The sequence below is a fragment of the Lytechinus variegatus genome, chromosome 15 (genome assembly GCF_018143015.1).
Source record: "Lytechinus variegatus isolate NC3 chromosome 15, Lvar_3.0, whole genome shotgun sequence".
In the NCBI taxonomy this organism is placed as follows: domain Eukaryota; kingdom Metazoa; phylum Echinodermata; class Echinoidea; order Temnopleuroida; family Toxopneustidae; genus Lytechinus; species Lytechinus variegatus.
This window is the reverse complement of record NC_054754.1, coordinates 29,705,259-29,723,058: the sequence shown is the minus strand read 5'-3', so window position 1 is coordinate 29,723,058 and position 17,800 is coordinate 29,705,259. Positions and strand designations below refer to the sequence as shown.

General features: G+C 38.2%; 2 protein-coding genes across 2 annotated transcripts in view; one reads left to right on the top strand and one right to left on the bottom strand.

The window, feature by feature from the left end:
* Window positions 1-17,800, bottom strand: part of LOC121428740 (NF-kappa-B inhibitor-like protein 1) — a 34,423-nt gene that overhangs the window by 2,883 nt on the left and 13,740 nt on the right. Inside the window, exons 4-5 of the mRNA XM_041625555.1 lie at window positions 3,550-3,764; window positions 2,559-2,956 (exon numbers count right to left, since the gene is read on the bottom strand). Coding sequence (XP_041481489.1) covers window positions 2,582-2,956; window positions 3,550-3,764 — 590 coding nt within the window. The 3' untranslated portion in view covers window positions 2,559-2,581. The remainder of the gene's footprint in view (window positions 1-2,558; window positions 2,957-3,549; window positions 3,765-17,800) is intronic.
* Window positions 8,811-12,157, top strand: LOC121428741 (putative cyclin-dependent serine/threonine-protein kinase DDB_G0272797/DDB_G0274007). Its single transcript, XM_041625556.1, has 3 exons — window positions 8,811-10,345; window positions 10,549-10,887; window positions 11,048-12,157. Exons 1-3 carry the CDS (start codon window positions 10,073-10,075, stop codon window positions 11,303-11,305), a joined length of 870 nt encoding a protein of 289 aa, XP_041481490.1. The 5' UTR covers window positions 8,811-10,072; the 3' UTR covers window positions 11,306-12,157.

Sequence of the window (17,800 nt, the reverse complement as noted above, 5' to 3'; positions counted from 1 at the left end):
TTTAGTCTTTCTAGAAGGGTTGCCCCTATAGGCAATGGCATAATGTTTGTGGTCCTTTGGAATTCATATTGATTTTTTTTTGTCTGCCAGATTCGATTAATTTTCACCTTTCTGCTTCATCCGATCATTCTTCTTTTAAAACATTTTTTTTTCATTTCAAAGAAGTTTCAACTCATAATGTGTAATGTATTCAAATTGATTATGCTAAATATACATGCATAATATATGAAAATCATGATGCCTGTAATCATGCATTGGTAAAACCAAGAGTGAATGAAAAAACAAACCACACACTTTCCTCTAATTTTTCTCTTGTAAATCCTAATGCATCCCGGGAAGATTGAACATTTTGTTATCTCATCCTTTTCTGTCATCACACTTATTTTTGAAGAAAATGAAAACGAAATCTGATACACACTCTGTCATCATTGGATGAATAACTAGGTTTGGCGCAAGGGAAAATATCTGCTCGCCACCTGTTAAACCACGTTGATGTATAGATTGATAAAAGCATGTTGGCCTAGTACGTTGAATATTTGGTATGCCAGTGTCTGATGCACTCATGGATTTATGTAACAGAGCTGTAGGGTACGTCGTTGTCAATTCATATGTTGTCAGTATATAAACTAATAACAAGTGGAATGCCTCTGGCCGTCTCACCTGCATCACGCGAATCAACATAGCAGCATTGCTGACTTTGAAAACTACTATAACTCACACAAGATGTTCAGTGATACTTGGTTATTCTTATTTCCACGTTTTATGAACTAGACCAAGACACTTACAGAAATAGGATGGTAATTCAACAAATACCCCCAATGTGGCCAAAATTCATTGACCTCACATGACCTTTGACCTTGATCATGTGACCTGAAACTTGCACAGGATACTCAGTGATACTTGATTACTCTTATGTCCAAGTTTCAAAAGTCAGATCAATAAACTTGCAAAGTTATGGTAATTCAACAGATTCCCCCATTATGGCTAAAGTTCATTGACCTTTGACCTTGGTCATGTGACCTAAAATGCGCACAGGATATTCAGTGATACAAGAGCACATGTCGGATGTAATGAACTTGAAAGGGCAGGATTACTTCATGTAGATCACAGATCACAACAATTAGTATTACACCATGTGCATAAAATATTCTATTCGGATACATTAGATCATTATATAGCAAATAATTTCACCCGTGTATCAATATCCATAGGTACGGTACTCGAAATAGTAATTTCAATTTTATATTGCCAAAACGTGAAGGACATATAGGGAACACTTTTTATTTTAATGACATTCAATCTTGGAATGCTCTTCCCAATAAAGTAAAAGCAGTTAAAATATATTCTCAGTTTAAGAGTGCATTAAAGAAGCACCTAAAACTGGAAGCTACTCGGGAGCAATATTACCATTAAAAATCACACATTTTGTACCGTTGGTTTCTACTATTTTAGATAATGTATACATTAGGGCATGTTAAAATACAATCTTGTTTCACATATTAGGAGGATTGTTGTTTGCTTCAGATGTTTTCATATTATTTGACTGACGTAACATGTGTGTATTTTATTATCTTTTTTACTTATTCCAATTTTGTTACAATATGTTAATTATTTATACTAACTATAGGACCCCATTGGAAATAAGCCTTTCAGGCTTTCATGGGCTATCCTGTCAAGGTATTCGTCAATTTCATTGTAATCTCTTGTGATATTCTTGACGAATAAAATCAATCAATCAATCAATCAATTGATTACTCTTATGTCCAAGTTTTATGAACTAGACCAACATACTTTCAAAGTTATGATGGTAATTCAACAAATACCCACAATTCGGCCAAAGTTCATTGACCCTAAATGACCTTTGACCTTGATCATGTGACCTGAAACTTGCACAGGATGTTCAGTGATACTTGATTACTATTGTGTCCAAGTTTCATGAATCAGATCCAAAAACTTTTAAAGTTTTGATTGTAATTCAACAGATACCCCAAATCGGCCAAAGTTCATTGACCCTAAATGACCTTTGACCTTGGTCATGTGACATGAAACTCATGCAGGATGTTTGGTGATACTTGATTGACCTTATGTCCAAGTTTAATGAACTAGGTCCATATATTTTCTAAGTTATGATGACATTTCAAAAACTTAACCTCAGGTTAAGATTTTGATGTTGATTCCCCCAACATGGTCTAAGTTCATTGACCCTAAATGACCTTTGACCTTGGTCATGTGACATGAAACTCTAATAGGATCTTCAGTAATACTTGATTAACCTTATGGCCAAGTTTCATGAACTAGGTCCATATACTTTTAAAGTTATGATGTAATTTCAAAAACTTAACCTCAGGTTAAGATTTGATGTTGACACCGCCGCCGCCGCCGTCGGAAAAGCGGCGCCTATAGTCTCACTCTGCTATGCAGGTGAGACAAAAAATATGAACCCCCCAGAATATTGTGGAAGTAAAATAAATAGGACCAGGCTTGGGAAAAGTTCTGTCTGTTTTTAGGTTAAAGGTTGATTAACGTAGTAAATCTCTAATTGTCATGGTACAACTCACCTTGCAATGTTCACAACCTGCCACTAGAGAAGACCTTTGGGTAGAGTTCCAATGTCATAGAGCTGGTTCAAGGTTTGTGCCAACTCTGTGACCTTGGCGATGATCTGTTGCCTGTCCCGCTGCACCAGTCGCTGTCCACAACGCTGCAGGAACTTATCAGGGTGCCATATAAGCTGCTGCGCCTTGATGAATCGCCGAAGCTCCTGCTTGTTGGTCACGTCTACATCGCAGAGGAGAACCTTGATCATGTTCTCCACCTTGCCTGAGGGGCACGGCCAAGGTATGTCTCGGTACCGCAGGAGATCGTTGGCCATTTCGTGGAAGACCTTGTCGCAGAGTTTCATGTAGGAATGCTTCTGCTTCAGGGTCTTCTGTCGTTCACGTTCGATGCGGCGGATCTGTGAAATAAACATCACTTTGAATTAGACAGTTGTACAACAATTCAACCTTTTTTTACACCTGGATCAAGGGAAATATAACCATATTATTATCTAAATAATTATGCCAATTAGTTTACCATATTACCTTTTTATGCCCTACATCTAATACTATATCTACATCTGATACCACAATCTATTGTTAAAGTGATTTTCATCAAGTTCTTTTATAAGGACCCATCTAAAAAAAAAACAAACACCAAGGCTTTCACGGCCAATTCACTTGATATTCCCACACATTTATTCGTATTTCTTGTCTTAAACCTGACCAACGATTCAATTCCTAAATCAGCATTTATTGCAAAAACTGGGATACTAAAACTGACATCATTAATGTTGGTGTTCCTAGAGGACAACACCATAAGGTGTTAAAATTACACCTTAGAGATTGAACAAAGCACCAAAGGGTGTAAAAGCTACAACCGAAGGTATTGTGACAGCACCCATAGGTGCTAAAGTAACACCACAAATTTAACCCCGGACTAGTATCTGGTACTGGCAAACACCGCATTGTTTGCTGTGTTGAACCTTTGACCAATTAAAGTCTTCCGTACCTTCTGTCGTTGCATCTGAATCTCCTGTTTTCTCCATTGTGTCTCCTGCTTGGCCTCAGGTCTTGGTACGTACTCCCTCTGGAGCCGAACATTGTGATGGACCTTGGGGCCTTGGGGTTTGTACTTTTTATCTTCCTCCTGGTGTTTTCGTCGGATCTCCTGGGCTATCCGGTTCGCCCAGGCGTCGAAGGACTCGCAGTCATGGTCGGCGTAATCTGCAGAAGAGACAACATGCAAGGGGGAATCAGATTGATAGGATCTCTCTAGATATGGCTTTACCAAACCAATTTGACACATAGGCTCTCTGGAGGATTCCTTCACCTAATTACCCTTTTTTTTTGCTAAAACAGTTGAACAATTGTTAAACTTGTGGTTATCCTCATTTCCACAATGACCCTATTAATACTCTAGTAGGTCCATGAAAGAACTGACTTTACGTGATTTCCAACATCGATTTTCGCCGAACTTTTGGCCGGTAAATTTCATTCATAATCATGGTCCGCAAATTCACGTTAGCATGGTTACTGGCATCGATTACTTGACCAGAGTCAGTGACCAAAATGGGTCAGACGGCTGGTATGGATCACGGACATTAAGAAAATAATCCGCCCAAGAATGAATCACTGAATACCATCATGGATTGGTTTGGAAGCAGCATTATGGCCGAGTGAAACCTGAACCCATATGGACGGCTTTCACCAACATAAAGGACAGTTGAAAATTATTAACAGACGAAATAATAGCTACAAACACGATTAGTCAACAGGGTTAACGACTAAATCTCTATGGGCGGCCACTCGGGCATAAATTAATGAAATCCGTAAACAACAACTCGACCACATGTATTAGCATTTATATAGCATCACATCGTAGAAGCCACTTTAACGAAAAGTGCCAATATCAAATTCACAATTAGTGAAAAAGAAATTAATTGCATGGTTGATTTCCATTTGGCTGAATACTTTTCTCCCCATTTCAATTTTTTTTACCCTAATGGCCATATCGAATTCATAATTACCAGCAACCATACTAACTTGTAAAAAAACACCCCACATAAGGACAGTCTCAAACCACTTGCGTTAAAGGGCAGGGGGAGGGGGGGGGGGGAGGTAAGGTTGAGTACAACACAAGGGCGGTGGCTAGTTACCATGACAATTACGTCATGGATATTCGCGGGGAATTCCCTTAGACATCATTTTGCAGTGTGTAAACATCCAAGTTGTCGACGATGGATGGACGTTAATTAAGCAACTTCCTTACCGAACCATCTTGTCATTTCGGTAAAGGATATCGAACGTTACATCTTGAGCACTTAAATTTAATCGATGGGGGGTATCTTTGTTACGCTTGATTCGAGTCCCACGCCCCTACTTCCATCTGTATTCACTCCAAATAAGACTTCAATAGTTTCCCCACTTCAACGAGCATAAACAATTCACTATTCATAATTTTACACACAAGATTATTTTCCGCTAGGCAGTGATACCCAATGGGGACTCTCCTGAACTATCTGTGGTCGGGTAAATATGGAGAGCCTATTATAATTAAATTTCAATTTGAAAATAAAAACAAGATCTTCAACCCTTCACCTCAGGCAATAAAAGTAATTGAGACAATACAAATTAGAAATACATCCCAAGTGTCGGAAAGTAGCGCTGGCAGTTTATAAAAGACAATAGGAAGATATTCACAGGGTGTCCTACTCTTATTACATGTTCCCCTTTGAGACAAGGAACATAATAATCGCAAATTTTCTTTCTAACAGAAATCAAATAATAATTCTCTCTCGACGTTATTTCGGCCTCGTCTGATGGCCAGATTGTGATGGTTTATTATACCCCTTTTGTTGTAATAATACGAGCCGCCGTCGCGTCGTTCAAGGGTCCAATTTACTTAATTATATATTTATCTATGTATTTTTTATTCATTTATTAATTTATCATTGCTATTTTACTTGAAAATTGATGTCAGTCGGGACCCTGACCAAATAAAAATAATTACATATTTTTATTTTTGTATAAGAATTAGTGGATGGAACAAGTGGAATGGGATGCAAAATATCAGCACATAACATTTTGTTTCTGGCTATCCGATATATATATATATATATATATATATTATTAGAAATATTGTGAGATAAGAGTTCAAATGGCCGATTCAAAAGAAAGCAAAATAATTGAAAAAAATATACCAAGAGAGCCTATCATAAATTATGGCATGAAATATAACGATTTAAAATATTCACAATAATTCATGGACGCAAAAAATGAAGGATCGCTACACTTTTGTAAAAATAGAATGTTAGATAAAAATATTTCAATTATGTAATGCTATAAATACCAAAGCTTTAGACATTCGTTAATCTAAGTCTCTCACAAAACATTAAGAATAAAAGATCTTTATCTGCCGGCTTTCTGTCCACAGACCGCCAAAATCTTCCAAATAACAATGATTAAAATTTAATCCTAACTAAGAAAATAACAACAAATGACTACTTCTTGTCTACTTCCGATAATCTGGAAGATTATCGTTTTCAAACAACAATACATTGGTCATAATAAACATGCATATTCCTTCACAAAGTGCTAACTATAGAATTACTTTTCAAACATTGTGTTCATACACAATCGCGACAATCGATCTATTAAAAATCAGACAAAATATCTGGGCCAGCTGAAGCTATAAGCAAATGCGGAAACACGTGATTAATCCACCTGCTCCGACTAATTGAAATAGAACATCAATTAATAAGTACATTTTTTTTAAAATAGATGTTTATCTAATGCGATTGTCCAGAGATCCTTCACCGATTCATGGCCCGATAGATAGAAAACTGCTTCCATCAAAAAAATTCGTCTATTGCCAAATTCTAATGGCGTGCTTTCATAAAGGTTATTGTACATGCAATATAAAATGATATTTTATCGAATTTCGGTCGAATATTCGGCATTCATATTTTGCTACAAGCCTATGCCATGGCAGAATTTATTACTGAAGCAGTGTCGACCTTTTCCCCTTGCTCGTTTCGCTCTTCCACATTTCAACCATTTCAACAATTCAATACCACTTCATCGCGAAATTTCGCATCATCACACCGTAAACTATGTAATTTCTATGGAGGTCGTCGTAAAAGCTCTTAAAAAGCGTTAGCTTGTCGTGAAGAAAGAGAATAAGATTGCTTGACACGATGATATAGCTCTAGACAACTAAATGTTATATTTTAAAGTTTTCAATATGTTACTCTATAACCCATGTTAGCTGGATGTCATTAGAGTCTAGTCTGCAAGTTAACAGATTTTACAGAGACTTTAAATGAAGTCTAAATTGAATAAGGTTATTATCAGTTTCATTGGATATACTTTCCTTATTTATGTTCCCTTTCCATTTTATTTGATTTCAATTATTATAAAATCCATAACATTCATATTACCTTCTTATTTTCATTATGACTTTTCTTTGCAGATTTGCATTATAGTTTAAGCATAACACAACAAAATCAATTTGCCCTCCACAGGCCCCAAATACGCTACAAGGTGAATTCTAATAAGGAGCGAAAAAACTATAGTCTTTGCCCTTTAAAGAAACAAAAACAAGGGTAACCCCTATCTTATCAAACGATCACTTCATGTCACTCGACTCGTGAATGTCAGTCACATGACTCATAAATGTCACATGATTCATACCCATGTCGCCTACTTGTACTTCGACAGACCTTGCCAAGACCCACTTAGGTTTCAAGTTATTATTTAAGTCAAGAAACGCTCTACATGTATTAATGGTCTTTAAAGGTTTTCTACGACTTTTATGCAGATATTTATGTTAATGCTTCGTCTTCTTACATGCTCTGGTTAAGAACATTGTCTTTAATCTACCTCTCTACAGTAAACTACACTTTTCTTTATGAAAAAAGAAGTTTTGATGGGATTATGAATGTGCAAAACAAGACACTTTAAAACTTAAAATTGACATTTCAAAATGTGATCACGCACTCTAGATGTGCATACACGTAATTCCCTTTTTCCGGAGAAGCCCGAAAATCGCCGAAGCATCAAGCGAAAGATGGGGTTTTCAGTATTTGCAAGATATGGCGGCAAGTGAGCGGCGCCCTCTTAATTTCAAGATTCAGAGTCTTGAAATATGATTGGAAATCAGACTGCCATCTACTAAGCCTATTACAACCAATTTTATAAAACTTTGAACAAATATGTTTGGAGTTTATGGAAAATTATAATATTGTTGGGATGATACATAAAGAGACAGGTTCTGAAATATAGATCATCCCCCTTCGATAAAAGCTGAACTATTGATATCAGATAAACTGAAGTGAGTTTGCCTAGCTACCATCGTATTAAATTACAAACTATCGCCCAATTTCCATTTTACCTGTTTTTTCAAAGATTTTTGAGAAATGTATATATGTTAGATTACTGAATTTTATCAATGAGTGCAATATTATTAGTCCGAACCAACATGGATTTCGGGTGGGGTATTCCACATCTTCAGCATTACTTGATTTTATTCAAAGTATTACTAGTGTTATTGAAATGAAAGGTGTATCAATTGGCTTATTTTTGGATTTACAGAAAGCGTTTGACACACTTGATCATAGAATACTCATGAAAAAATTATTCAAATATGGAATAAGGGGGAAAATTTGGGATCTTTTAAACAACTATTTAAGTCATAGACAACAATTTGTAACTTTAAATAGTCAACAATCAAATTATAAGGACTCAAGGTGTGGAGTACCCCAAGGTTCTATCCTCGGGCCCCTTTTATTTACTTTGTATATAAATGATCTGTGCAATGTATCTTCGAAATTGAAATATATTTTATTTGCCGACGATACTAATATTTTTATGTCACATGATAATATTGATGTTCTGCAAGTGCAATTTAATAATGAATTAAAAAAGGTGACTTCTTGGTTGACCATTAATAAATTATCTGTAAATATTTCTAAAACACAGTATATGGTTTTTACAAATAAAAAAATATGCATTGACAATCTGCAGGTGCAATTAGCAAATTTTAGTGTAGCAAAGGCATCGCAAGTCAAATTTCTTGGTATTATAATTGATAGTAAGTTGCTATGGGTTCCTCATATTGATTTGATTTGTAATAGAATTTCCAAAATCATAGGCATTTTGTACAGATTACGCAATTTTCCAATTACTGTTTTACGAAATATTTATCACGCACTTGTTGCACCTTTTTTAAGTTACGGTATTCTTGCCTGGGGCAGTGCTTCTTACCTTGGTCACATTTGCTACGGCCGCCGTAGATTCTAAAATTTCTACGGCGAGTAGAAATTCTACGGCCGCCGTAGAATTTCCACGGCCACTTGCTCTAGCGGTCACATATGCTACGGTCGACGCACGGCGTATTTTTAAATTTATGGAGACAGAAAATCTGCGGCTGCCGTATTTCCTTGAAACGATGACGTACGGCCGCCGTAGGGCGACCCTGCGGCGGCCGTAGATTTTTTTGTTAACTACGGCAGACGTAAGGTGGCCGCACGGTGGCCGTACGGCGGCCGCAGGGCGGCCGCAGGGGAACGATTGCAATAAGTATACAATGAGTGGCTCATTACACTCATTATGATATTTCACAATAGACATTTCATTTCATAAATTTTCTGTCACAGCATGCGTCCCAAGCAGAAATCAGCAAAGGGGAAAGGAGGGAAGAAGGGCACAATTCGAGTGCATGATGTGGAGCATCAGGAAGAAGAGAATGCTGAGATACAGCTGGAGCAGCCTGAGCAAGACCAAGACGAGCCTGATATAGATGATGAAGAAGAGGACGATTCTCCAACTCTCCAGCGAATCGTTGAATTTTACGAGGCCCGATCTTATTTTTATAATCTCAGGCATGAGAAGTACAGAAACACTAAACTAAAGGAGGCGGAACTGGCAGAGCTGGCGAAGGAGATAAAGTGGCCTGGTGAGTACTGACTAGTACTTATAGTACATAATTATATGGCACTATCGGTAATTTAAATATTGTCCTATTTCTGGTATTACTAATTTGTATCATATTTCATTGTGAATTGTTAAAGTAACATGAAAAGTTGTTGAATGATGAAAGTATATTCATTTCCTCTGACATCTCATGCAATTTACGTTTGGTTGCAGTTGAGAAGATCAAGAGAAGGTTCAAAAACCTTCGAAGTGCTTATGGGAAGATAAAGAATCGCGCCGGATCTGCGGGGAAGTCAGGCCAGGCATCCTCCCGGTTGACTATGCGTCAAGAATGGAAGCTGAGGAACTTGGCATTCTTGGATGAGGTTATTCAGCCGCGGACCCAGGGGCATGAGGTGAGAAGGGTAAGCATTGGCATTGAATTTGTGTGTGCAAAAATTACCCACTGTTTAGTTAATATTGCGAGTTCCTGACAGCACATAGAGAAACAACTTTATGAAAGTTCATCGTCTTGTTGTCAGTCCTTGACAGAAATTTCAGTGGTTGAATTCATATTAATCTTCTCATGCCTGCCCTTATTTCTCAGTTAAAAAATTTTCATGCTCATGCTTCAGGTGACTGGCGAGGAGGAGATAGAGGAGGACAATGGCGATGGCGATGAGCTGCGAGAGGACTTTGTGGCACCCGATAATGTAGATGGGCTATATCAGAAGAGGGGCAGAAGTGCAAATAGCCAAGACTGTGCTTTCAACAAGACCGGTACTAGCACCAGCAAGAAGAGAAAGGGAACAAGTAGTACGCCAGGAGTTGCCGAGGTTCTGACAGAAATGTTGCTGGAGAACCGGAACAGGGACCGGGAAATGGAGAGAAAGGTAAACGAGAACCTATTTATTTATTTATTAGGTCTTCTTTATAAAGGGTAGCCCTTTAAATATCGAGTAAAACAAGACTTTAAAAATGTCACATGTCATATGTCTTTACAAATTATCTTTGAAAAAAGTCTTGGATATTTTCTTATTTCTCGATACGTTATTCTTTTCTTTGCAATTTCATATTCTCCTTCCTAACCCTTCAGTTGGAGGAATCCGCAACGAGACAACCTGACGAGCGAGAGGCGTGGGGAAACTGGCTGCAGACGGTGGTGCGCAACTGCCCAAAGGAGAAATTCCGTCAGTTCCAGACAGAAACCCTGGCCCTGTCCCAGCGCTATCTGCCAACGGATGAGGGGCAAAGTCAGCAGTGTCCAGGTCCATCAACCATGTTCTCGCCCCAACCTGCAGCCTCCCACTTCCAGGCTCATGGACAGTTCCAGCACCCTTCATTGCAGTTCCAAAGTCAGCCCCATGTCTACTATCAACAACAGCAAATGCAAGAGCCGGGGTATATGCGACGACCAACCTTCACACAGTTACAGGTAGGTTAACATAAAGAAACGTGAAAGAGACAGGATGTTTGCATAAATGATTCCTAAAGAAACAAACTGCTAAATTTACTACCACATTTATAATACAAACTTTAAAGGTATTCTTTATATAAACGTGTATTTTTCTTGTATTTTGAAACAAAACACACAGCCAACTCAGCAGCATCAACAACAACAGCAGCCGCAGCACCAGCCCACCCGTCCCACTTCTGCTCCTACTCCCGTCGGCACCAGCAACATTATCGCCTCTTCTTACCAAATAGCCAACACTAATGACGGCGACCAGGACTTGACACCGCCCCTCCGCGCCCCTTCATCGGGGGAACGACTGAGCCTACCAGGATTTAATGTGGGTAGCTTCGGCATCCATGGCGCCAACAGGGATCAGCCAGAGTCTGATGCAGATTAACTGACTATGTACCAGGAGAACTTTCAGTATGTGCCAGGACTACCTTTATGGTTTGGCAGAGATACTAGTATTATTTTTCGCCAAAGATGGTGACTCCGTGCCATAAGTACTTTTATTATGTGCCAGGTCCACCTTTACGGTGAGGCAGATTTTTTTTTTTAATGATATATGTTCCAAAGTAGTTTGAGTATGTTTCAAGAGTACTTTCGTTAAATACCTGAGCTACATTTACGATGAAGCAGAGTTTTTTAGACTATGTTCCAAAATAGTTTGACTATTGTGATGACAGGAGTGGTTTCACTACGTGCCCAGGACTACCTTTATTCAGTTAGGCAGACTTGATGCTATGAAGTATTTTGACTATGTGATACAGGGTACTAGTATTAAAGTGTTTATATATATGTATATGTTCCTGTAATTTATGTGGTATATTTATGAGATATAATTTGGAGCAATCTTTTATTTAATATATTTATGTAGCTATAATTTTACATTATTTCACCCAGTAATAAATTATGTTATATCAAAAGAGAAATGCGTCTTGCATTTCTGTCATGATGGCGTTTGTAATTTATCTCACCAAATGCATACTTGTCAAAGAAAACAATAAATATCGCTAATAAAACATTTTTATTGACAGCGGGCAAAATTGCAATTTTTCTCATTGCACAAAATTAAAAGAAGTTTAATTTTACGAAGCAAATTATGAGATTAAATTTATTAGAAAAAGGACTTTGCTCCAATATGACACAAAAAGAAGACCTTGAAAAAACACAATATCTTTTAAAAGTATTTATTTTAAAGATTACACCCTTTTATTACAGACACAGTGTATTATTTGCTTTCTAATAACGCTTGGTACGGCCTTAGAATATGATTTATATCTTTGTCTTTATTCTTCGATAACATTAATTCTATATTCTTTTTTTTTCGGGGGGATATGAAATAAAGTTTGGAAAATACAGACCATAATAACTTAATACAAAGAACGATACCCAAAAAAAGGTTTCTGTGTCATATTTACTTTGTCATATTTTTTAATAACAATTCTAAGCCACATTGAAGCATCATACAGAATTCAGAAGTGATATAAAAGCAACAAAAACAATAAATGTGTCACTTGATATACTTTCAAAGAAAATGTCCGCAATATTTAGAAATGACACTATTCCTGCAGGTATAATGTATCAATTTACTTAAATCTATGGAGATAATTAACGTCTATTCACTGTTGTGGAACGAGCTTATAGGTTTAAAAGAGTAGGCTGCCGGGAAGAAGGGAACAAGCATACGCTTGTAAGTGCAAATTTGCACGTAATAAGCATATGCTCCTTCCCTATTTCCGGTTAACCAAGTAATACTTCATCTGCGCGCGCTTATCTTTGCGGTCACCCCACCAGTTATCTGTGTTCTCTTCTTGTGGAAGGACAAGAAGCTAAATAAATAGAAGCTTGGTGATCAAACTCGGGATCAAACTTTTAACTACTTTATTTTACAAGGGTCACATAGTACATTTAGTCAACATGCTTTTGAGGTCGAGTGTTTTGGCTGTAAAGTTCACTGGAAAATATAGTTCTAATATTTCGGAGGTTATTTATTCAATTTCTATTTAACATGAAGAATCACAAAGTACATTTAGTTCACGGGTAGAAAGTATCATGATTTGTTATAGCTGTAAAGCTCATTTGACCGCGTTGAAGGTGCGACTGCACTATTTTACCAGTTAAGAGCTGCATCCTGCCATGGTACGCTGCCGGCATTACTGTTGTAATAGTGTTTAAGGTATATCCGGAGCTCTTTACCAGCACGATTCTCCCTGGGAGCACGTAGTACACCATGCATATCGGCAAGGTAGCCTGCATCCCTCCATGCCCCTGGGACAACCACACCGTCCGCCTGCTCCTCATCAAGGTCGGCATTCTGCATGTTGGGAAAACGGATCCGCATCAGGTTGTGAAGTGTCACGCATGTCTTGGTGATCTTTGTGCATGTCTCGGGGGTTGTCATGAGGGTGGTGAGGAGGCACCGGAAACGGCTTGCGAGAATGCCAAACGCATTCTCTACCACTCTTCGTGCACGGGAACACCTGTAGTTGAAGATTCGTTCCTCCTTCGTGAGGTTCCTGTGAGAGAAGGGCTTCACCATGTAAGTTCGCAAGGGGAAAGCATCATCGCCGATGAAAAAGTAAGGCATATCGCGGTCGTCGTTAGGGAGGGGCTCAGGGGGAGGGAAACCAAGTCTCTCTTCACGGAGGTCGGGCTCAAGAGAAGACTGATTGAAAATCCCTGCATCAGACGAAGCTCCTTCTGCACCTACATGCACCCACAGAAACCGGTAGTTAGCGTCGACAAGCCCTAGCAAGACTATTGAAAAGAAGCCCTTGTAGTTGAAGAAGGCGCTTCCTGACTTTGTTGGCTTCTTAATCCTTATGTGTTTGCCGTCGATGGCCCCGCATGCGTGATGGAAGTTCCACCTTTTCCCGAAGGCCTGTGCCACTTCCTTCCACCGATCTGGAGTTGAGGGGGTTACGAGCACCTCATCCTTATACTCTTCGAAAATCGCATCGCACACTTGGGGCACAAATAGTGATATTGTATTATGAGCCACCCTGAAGCTGAATGCAAGCGACCGGTATGAGTTACCTGTTGCCAGGAATCGGAGTGTTATGGCCAGCTTCATTCCCGGCTGAAGTGGAGGCCTGGCATCGTCCCTTTTGATGATTCTTGGAGCGACGCGGACCAGTATCTCCTGGAACATTGCGGGTTCCATCCGCAGAAATGCCTTAAAATCACCCCTTGATTCTCGCATCAGCTCCTGCATCAGATTGTCGTAGTGGCCGAGCGTGACACGTCGCAGCAGCCAGGGCTTCACCCACATCGTCCTTCTTCTTCTCTGCTGTCGGGCCTGCCGCTGCTCCTCAACTATACGGGCTGCAATCAAATAGTCTCGGTGTCGTTGTATCCGTCTCAACTGCATTCGCTGGTAGCCCAGCCTCAGCCACTGAGGAACAACCAGTGGCATCTCTAGACACCTCTGTATACAATCTAGATTACTGAGTGAGAGAAAATGATACGAACCCACTCCACTGGAGGTGCAATATTTGTGTTGCCTGCCAAATATAGTTGTAATATATATAAGACACCAGGGCAGCCGCACGGCCACCGTACGCTCGACGTACGGCCACCGTACACCATTCTACGCCATGGCTACAGCTAGTCTAATTTCTACGGCGGGCGTAGAAATGAAAAAATGTTATAACTCCGCGCTATAATTCTACGGCCACCCCTACGGCCTGTAAAAATTAGAAATCCGCCGTACGTCGACCCTGCGGCTGCCGCAGATTTTCTACGGCCGCCGCAGAAATATCTCGAATTTAGGTATCTACGGCCGCCGTACGGCCGCCGTAGAGCAAATGTGACCATGGTATTATTCACACCTGGATAGAATTTTTAAACTTCAAAAACGTGCAATAAGAATTGTTAATCATTCGTCTTTTTATGCTCATACAGAACCAATTTTTAAGTCTCAGAGGATTTTGAAATTTTATGACTTTTACAATCATGAGACTGCAATTTTTATGTACAAGTGTTATAAATATTTTTTACCTCAGTCAATATGTAATTATTTTGTTTTAAATTGTAATGTACATAATTATACAACCAGGGGCAATAATGATTTTCATATACCTAAAGTAAGAACAAAATTATTTCAAAACTCAATTTTTTATAGGGGACCATTAATTTGGAATACTTTATCAAAGGATCTTAAGGATAGTTGCTCTCTTAATGTTTTTAGGAGAAATTGTAAATATAAAATCATCACTACTTATTCATTTTTTACTTAATTATTATTCTGATTGTATGTTTGGGTTAGTTAGGTAATTCTTTCCCCTTTTCTACTTTAATTGTTCAAATAATGTATTATATTCGGGTCGGCCGTACATAAGGTTAACTTCTTTTTGGCTGCTACCCTTTCAGTATAATATTTTATTTATATCCATGTCTGATTTATTTAATGTTTGTACTATATTTGTATTGTTTTTATACTGAGAAAAATAAATTGAATTGAAATTGAAAATTGAAATGTGTTATCGTATTGTATCTCTTGAATATGTCAGTGGCGTAACTACGGGGGCATGGGGGGCACGTGCCCCCCCCAAAAAAAAAGAGAAAAGGAGAAAAAGAGGGAGAGAGGAAAGAGAAACGTAATGGGAAAGAAGAAAATATTGTTCATTATGTTGTTATAATCATAATCATGTTATATTACATCTGATACATTTTTCACAACTTTATTAAACATAATTTGATTAGGGCCCATGTCTTCATTGTTCCTGGTGCTAGCATTGTCTTCTAAACTTTAACGAGATATATAATCCTGTTGTACTAAAACCTCCCATTTTCAATATACTTCCTCGCACTTCGAGTTATTATTGTTTTATGTACAATAGTATGCTTCTTTTTCATGACTACTTAAAGTGTTTGCCACATTTTAGGTCTTAATATAAAACATTTCTTGTCCGTGCTTATGTTTGCATTAGTGGATTGGTGAGATATGTCTGCTCTCCATGAATTCCTAGAATCAGTCCTTAAAATGTCCCTTTTCTGATCTCAATATCAAAAATTTTCAGCTCGCGTTTCGCGCTCGCATCATTTGGTTAATGAAATGCGTATGGTGTTACAGTGAATTCCTACAAACAAGCTTTAGAATGCCCCTTTTGAGGTCTGAATTTCCTAAATTTTCAGCTCGCGCTTCGTGCTCGCAATATTTGATTATTGAGATGCGTATGTAAATAATCATGATTACAATGACTACAAGTGCTTCGTGTAATTCTAAAAAAATCAGCAAGCGCTTAGCACTTGCACTAGATGACTATGGTGAGATATGTAATGGATTCCTTAAATATAGTCCTTAAAATCTCCTTGTTTGTGGTCAATATAAACAAAATTTTCAGCTCGCGCTTCGCCCTTGCATTATTTAGCGAGACAGGTGCGTATCATGATTACAAAAACTTGATTATAATGCCCCTTTTTAGGTCTGAATATAAAAAATTTTAAGCTCGCGCTTCGCGCTCGCATTATTTGATCAGTGAGATACATATCTGTTTAATATATGGTACTGTCCTTAAAATGTGTAACTGAGCGGCTCATTTAGTGACTCAAAAATTTGTTGCCCCCCCCCAATGTCGCGACCCACGGTACGCCACTGGAATGTGTAATCGTATTGTATCACCGATTTTTTTTTAAGAAGTACATCTAAAAGAAATTATATATTTTTTTAACAATAAACTTATTCGACTAAACGGGCAAATGCTATTTGATGAAAACTTATATATGAATTGCATCATATTGTTGACAAGGAAGGTAACATCAAATCTCCTAGAGACTTTCTGAGAATGGGGTTAGATGGAAATGAAATAGATAAAGTTTATAAAGCTTTTGAAAATATTCCAGCCACATGGAAAATCCTTTTGAAGAAAAAACGCAACTTCATTTTTCTTGTTTCAAACAGAACGCGGGCACCGTATGCAAGGGCGTATGAAGTGTGTGAGTGTTTGAGGGTGTGCAGTGTGGGGGGTTGCGGAGGGAAGGGGGGGGGGCACATACTTTTATAAGTTTTTTTCCCTGATATTTGTTTGTTAAACTCACCTGGTAGTGGTACGATGCAGTGTCTTAGAATATTATTTCGTGATGTACATAATCATGTATACGAGTTTAAGAAATTTGTTCGAATTATTATTTACAATCGTTACTTTGTAAACTGCATTGTATGAAATTTGATTTGAGAGAAAAACAATAAAACATCTTATAAAAAAAAGGTACTTGTTCTTCTCTGAGGAAGTGCTTTATGCTCTTATAAATATTTATACAACAATACAGCAACCTGCTGTAGATCTCCGGGATCAGCGGAGGAAGAAGAATATGATGAAGAAGATTAAGGTGTCTTTCATAAAGGTTATTGTACATGCAATATAAAATGATATTTTATCGAATTTCGGTCGAAGAAGAATATGATGAAGAAGATTAAGGTGTCTTAAAAATACAAGTCTAAACCCCCTCGGCTATATATGCATTGGGTGTATCAGATATGTTCCAACTTCGAAAGTGTACTAGTAATTCTTACTAAGTGTGACTGTTTTATTTTATTAACTAGATGTAGGTTTCTTTTGATTTCTTGATTGCTTGACTGAGTGACTGAGTGAATGACAGAATTTATTTCACTCAACATTTTTAATAGTGAAATGATAGAGAATATGGGACAACATAATGTAACCTACTAGAATGCATAGCTTGATTATTGGAACTCGTGTCTCAATTCACATACTAGTAACGCTGGGCCTATAGTTGCCACGATATTAATTTTGGACCGCGGCTGACACATTTGATCCGTCTGGTTCGTGGGTAAGGTTGTCAGGGCAGCGGGGTTCTAAGATCGGAAATGTCTTCGGAAAGTGTTCATTAGCTTCAAGGAGTACTTGACAGCTCCTTCGCAAATCCA

Coding starts and splice junctions, on each gene's coding strand:
- LOC121428741 (XM_041625556.1), top strand. CDS start 10,073: ATGCTCATGCTTCAGGTGACTGGCGAGGAGGAGATAGAGGAGGACAAT. Junction 10,346..10,548: donor ACCGGGAAATGGAGAGAAAG/GTAAACGAGAAC, acceptor CTAACCCTTCAG/TTGGAGGAATCCGCAACGAG. Junction 10,888..11,047: donor CAACCTTCACACAGTTACAG/GTAGGTTAACAT, acceptor CAAAACACACAG/CCAACTCAGCAGCATCAACA.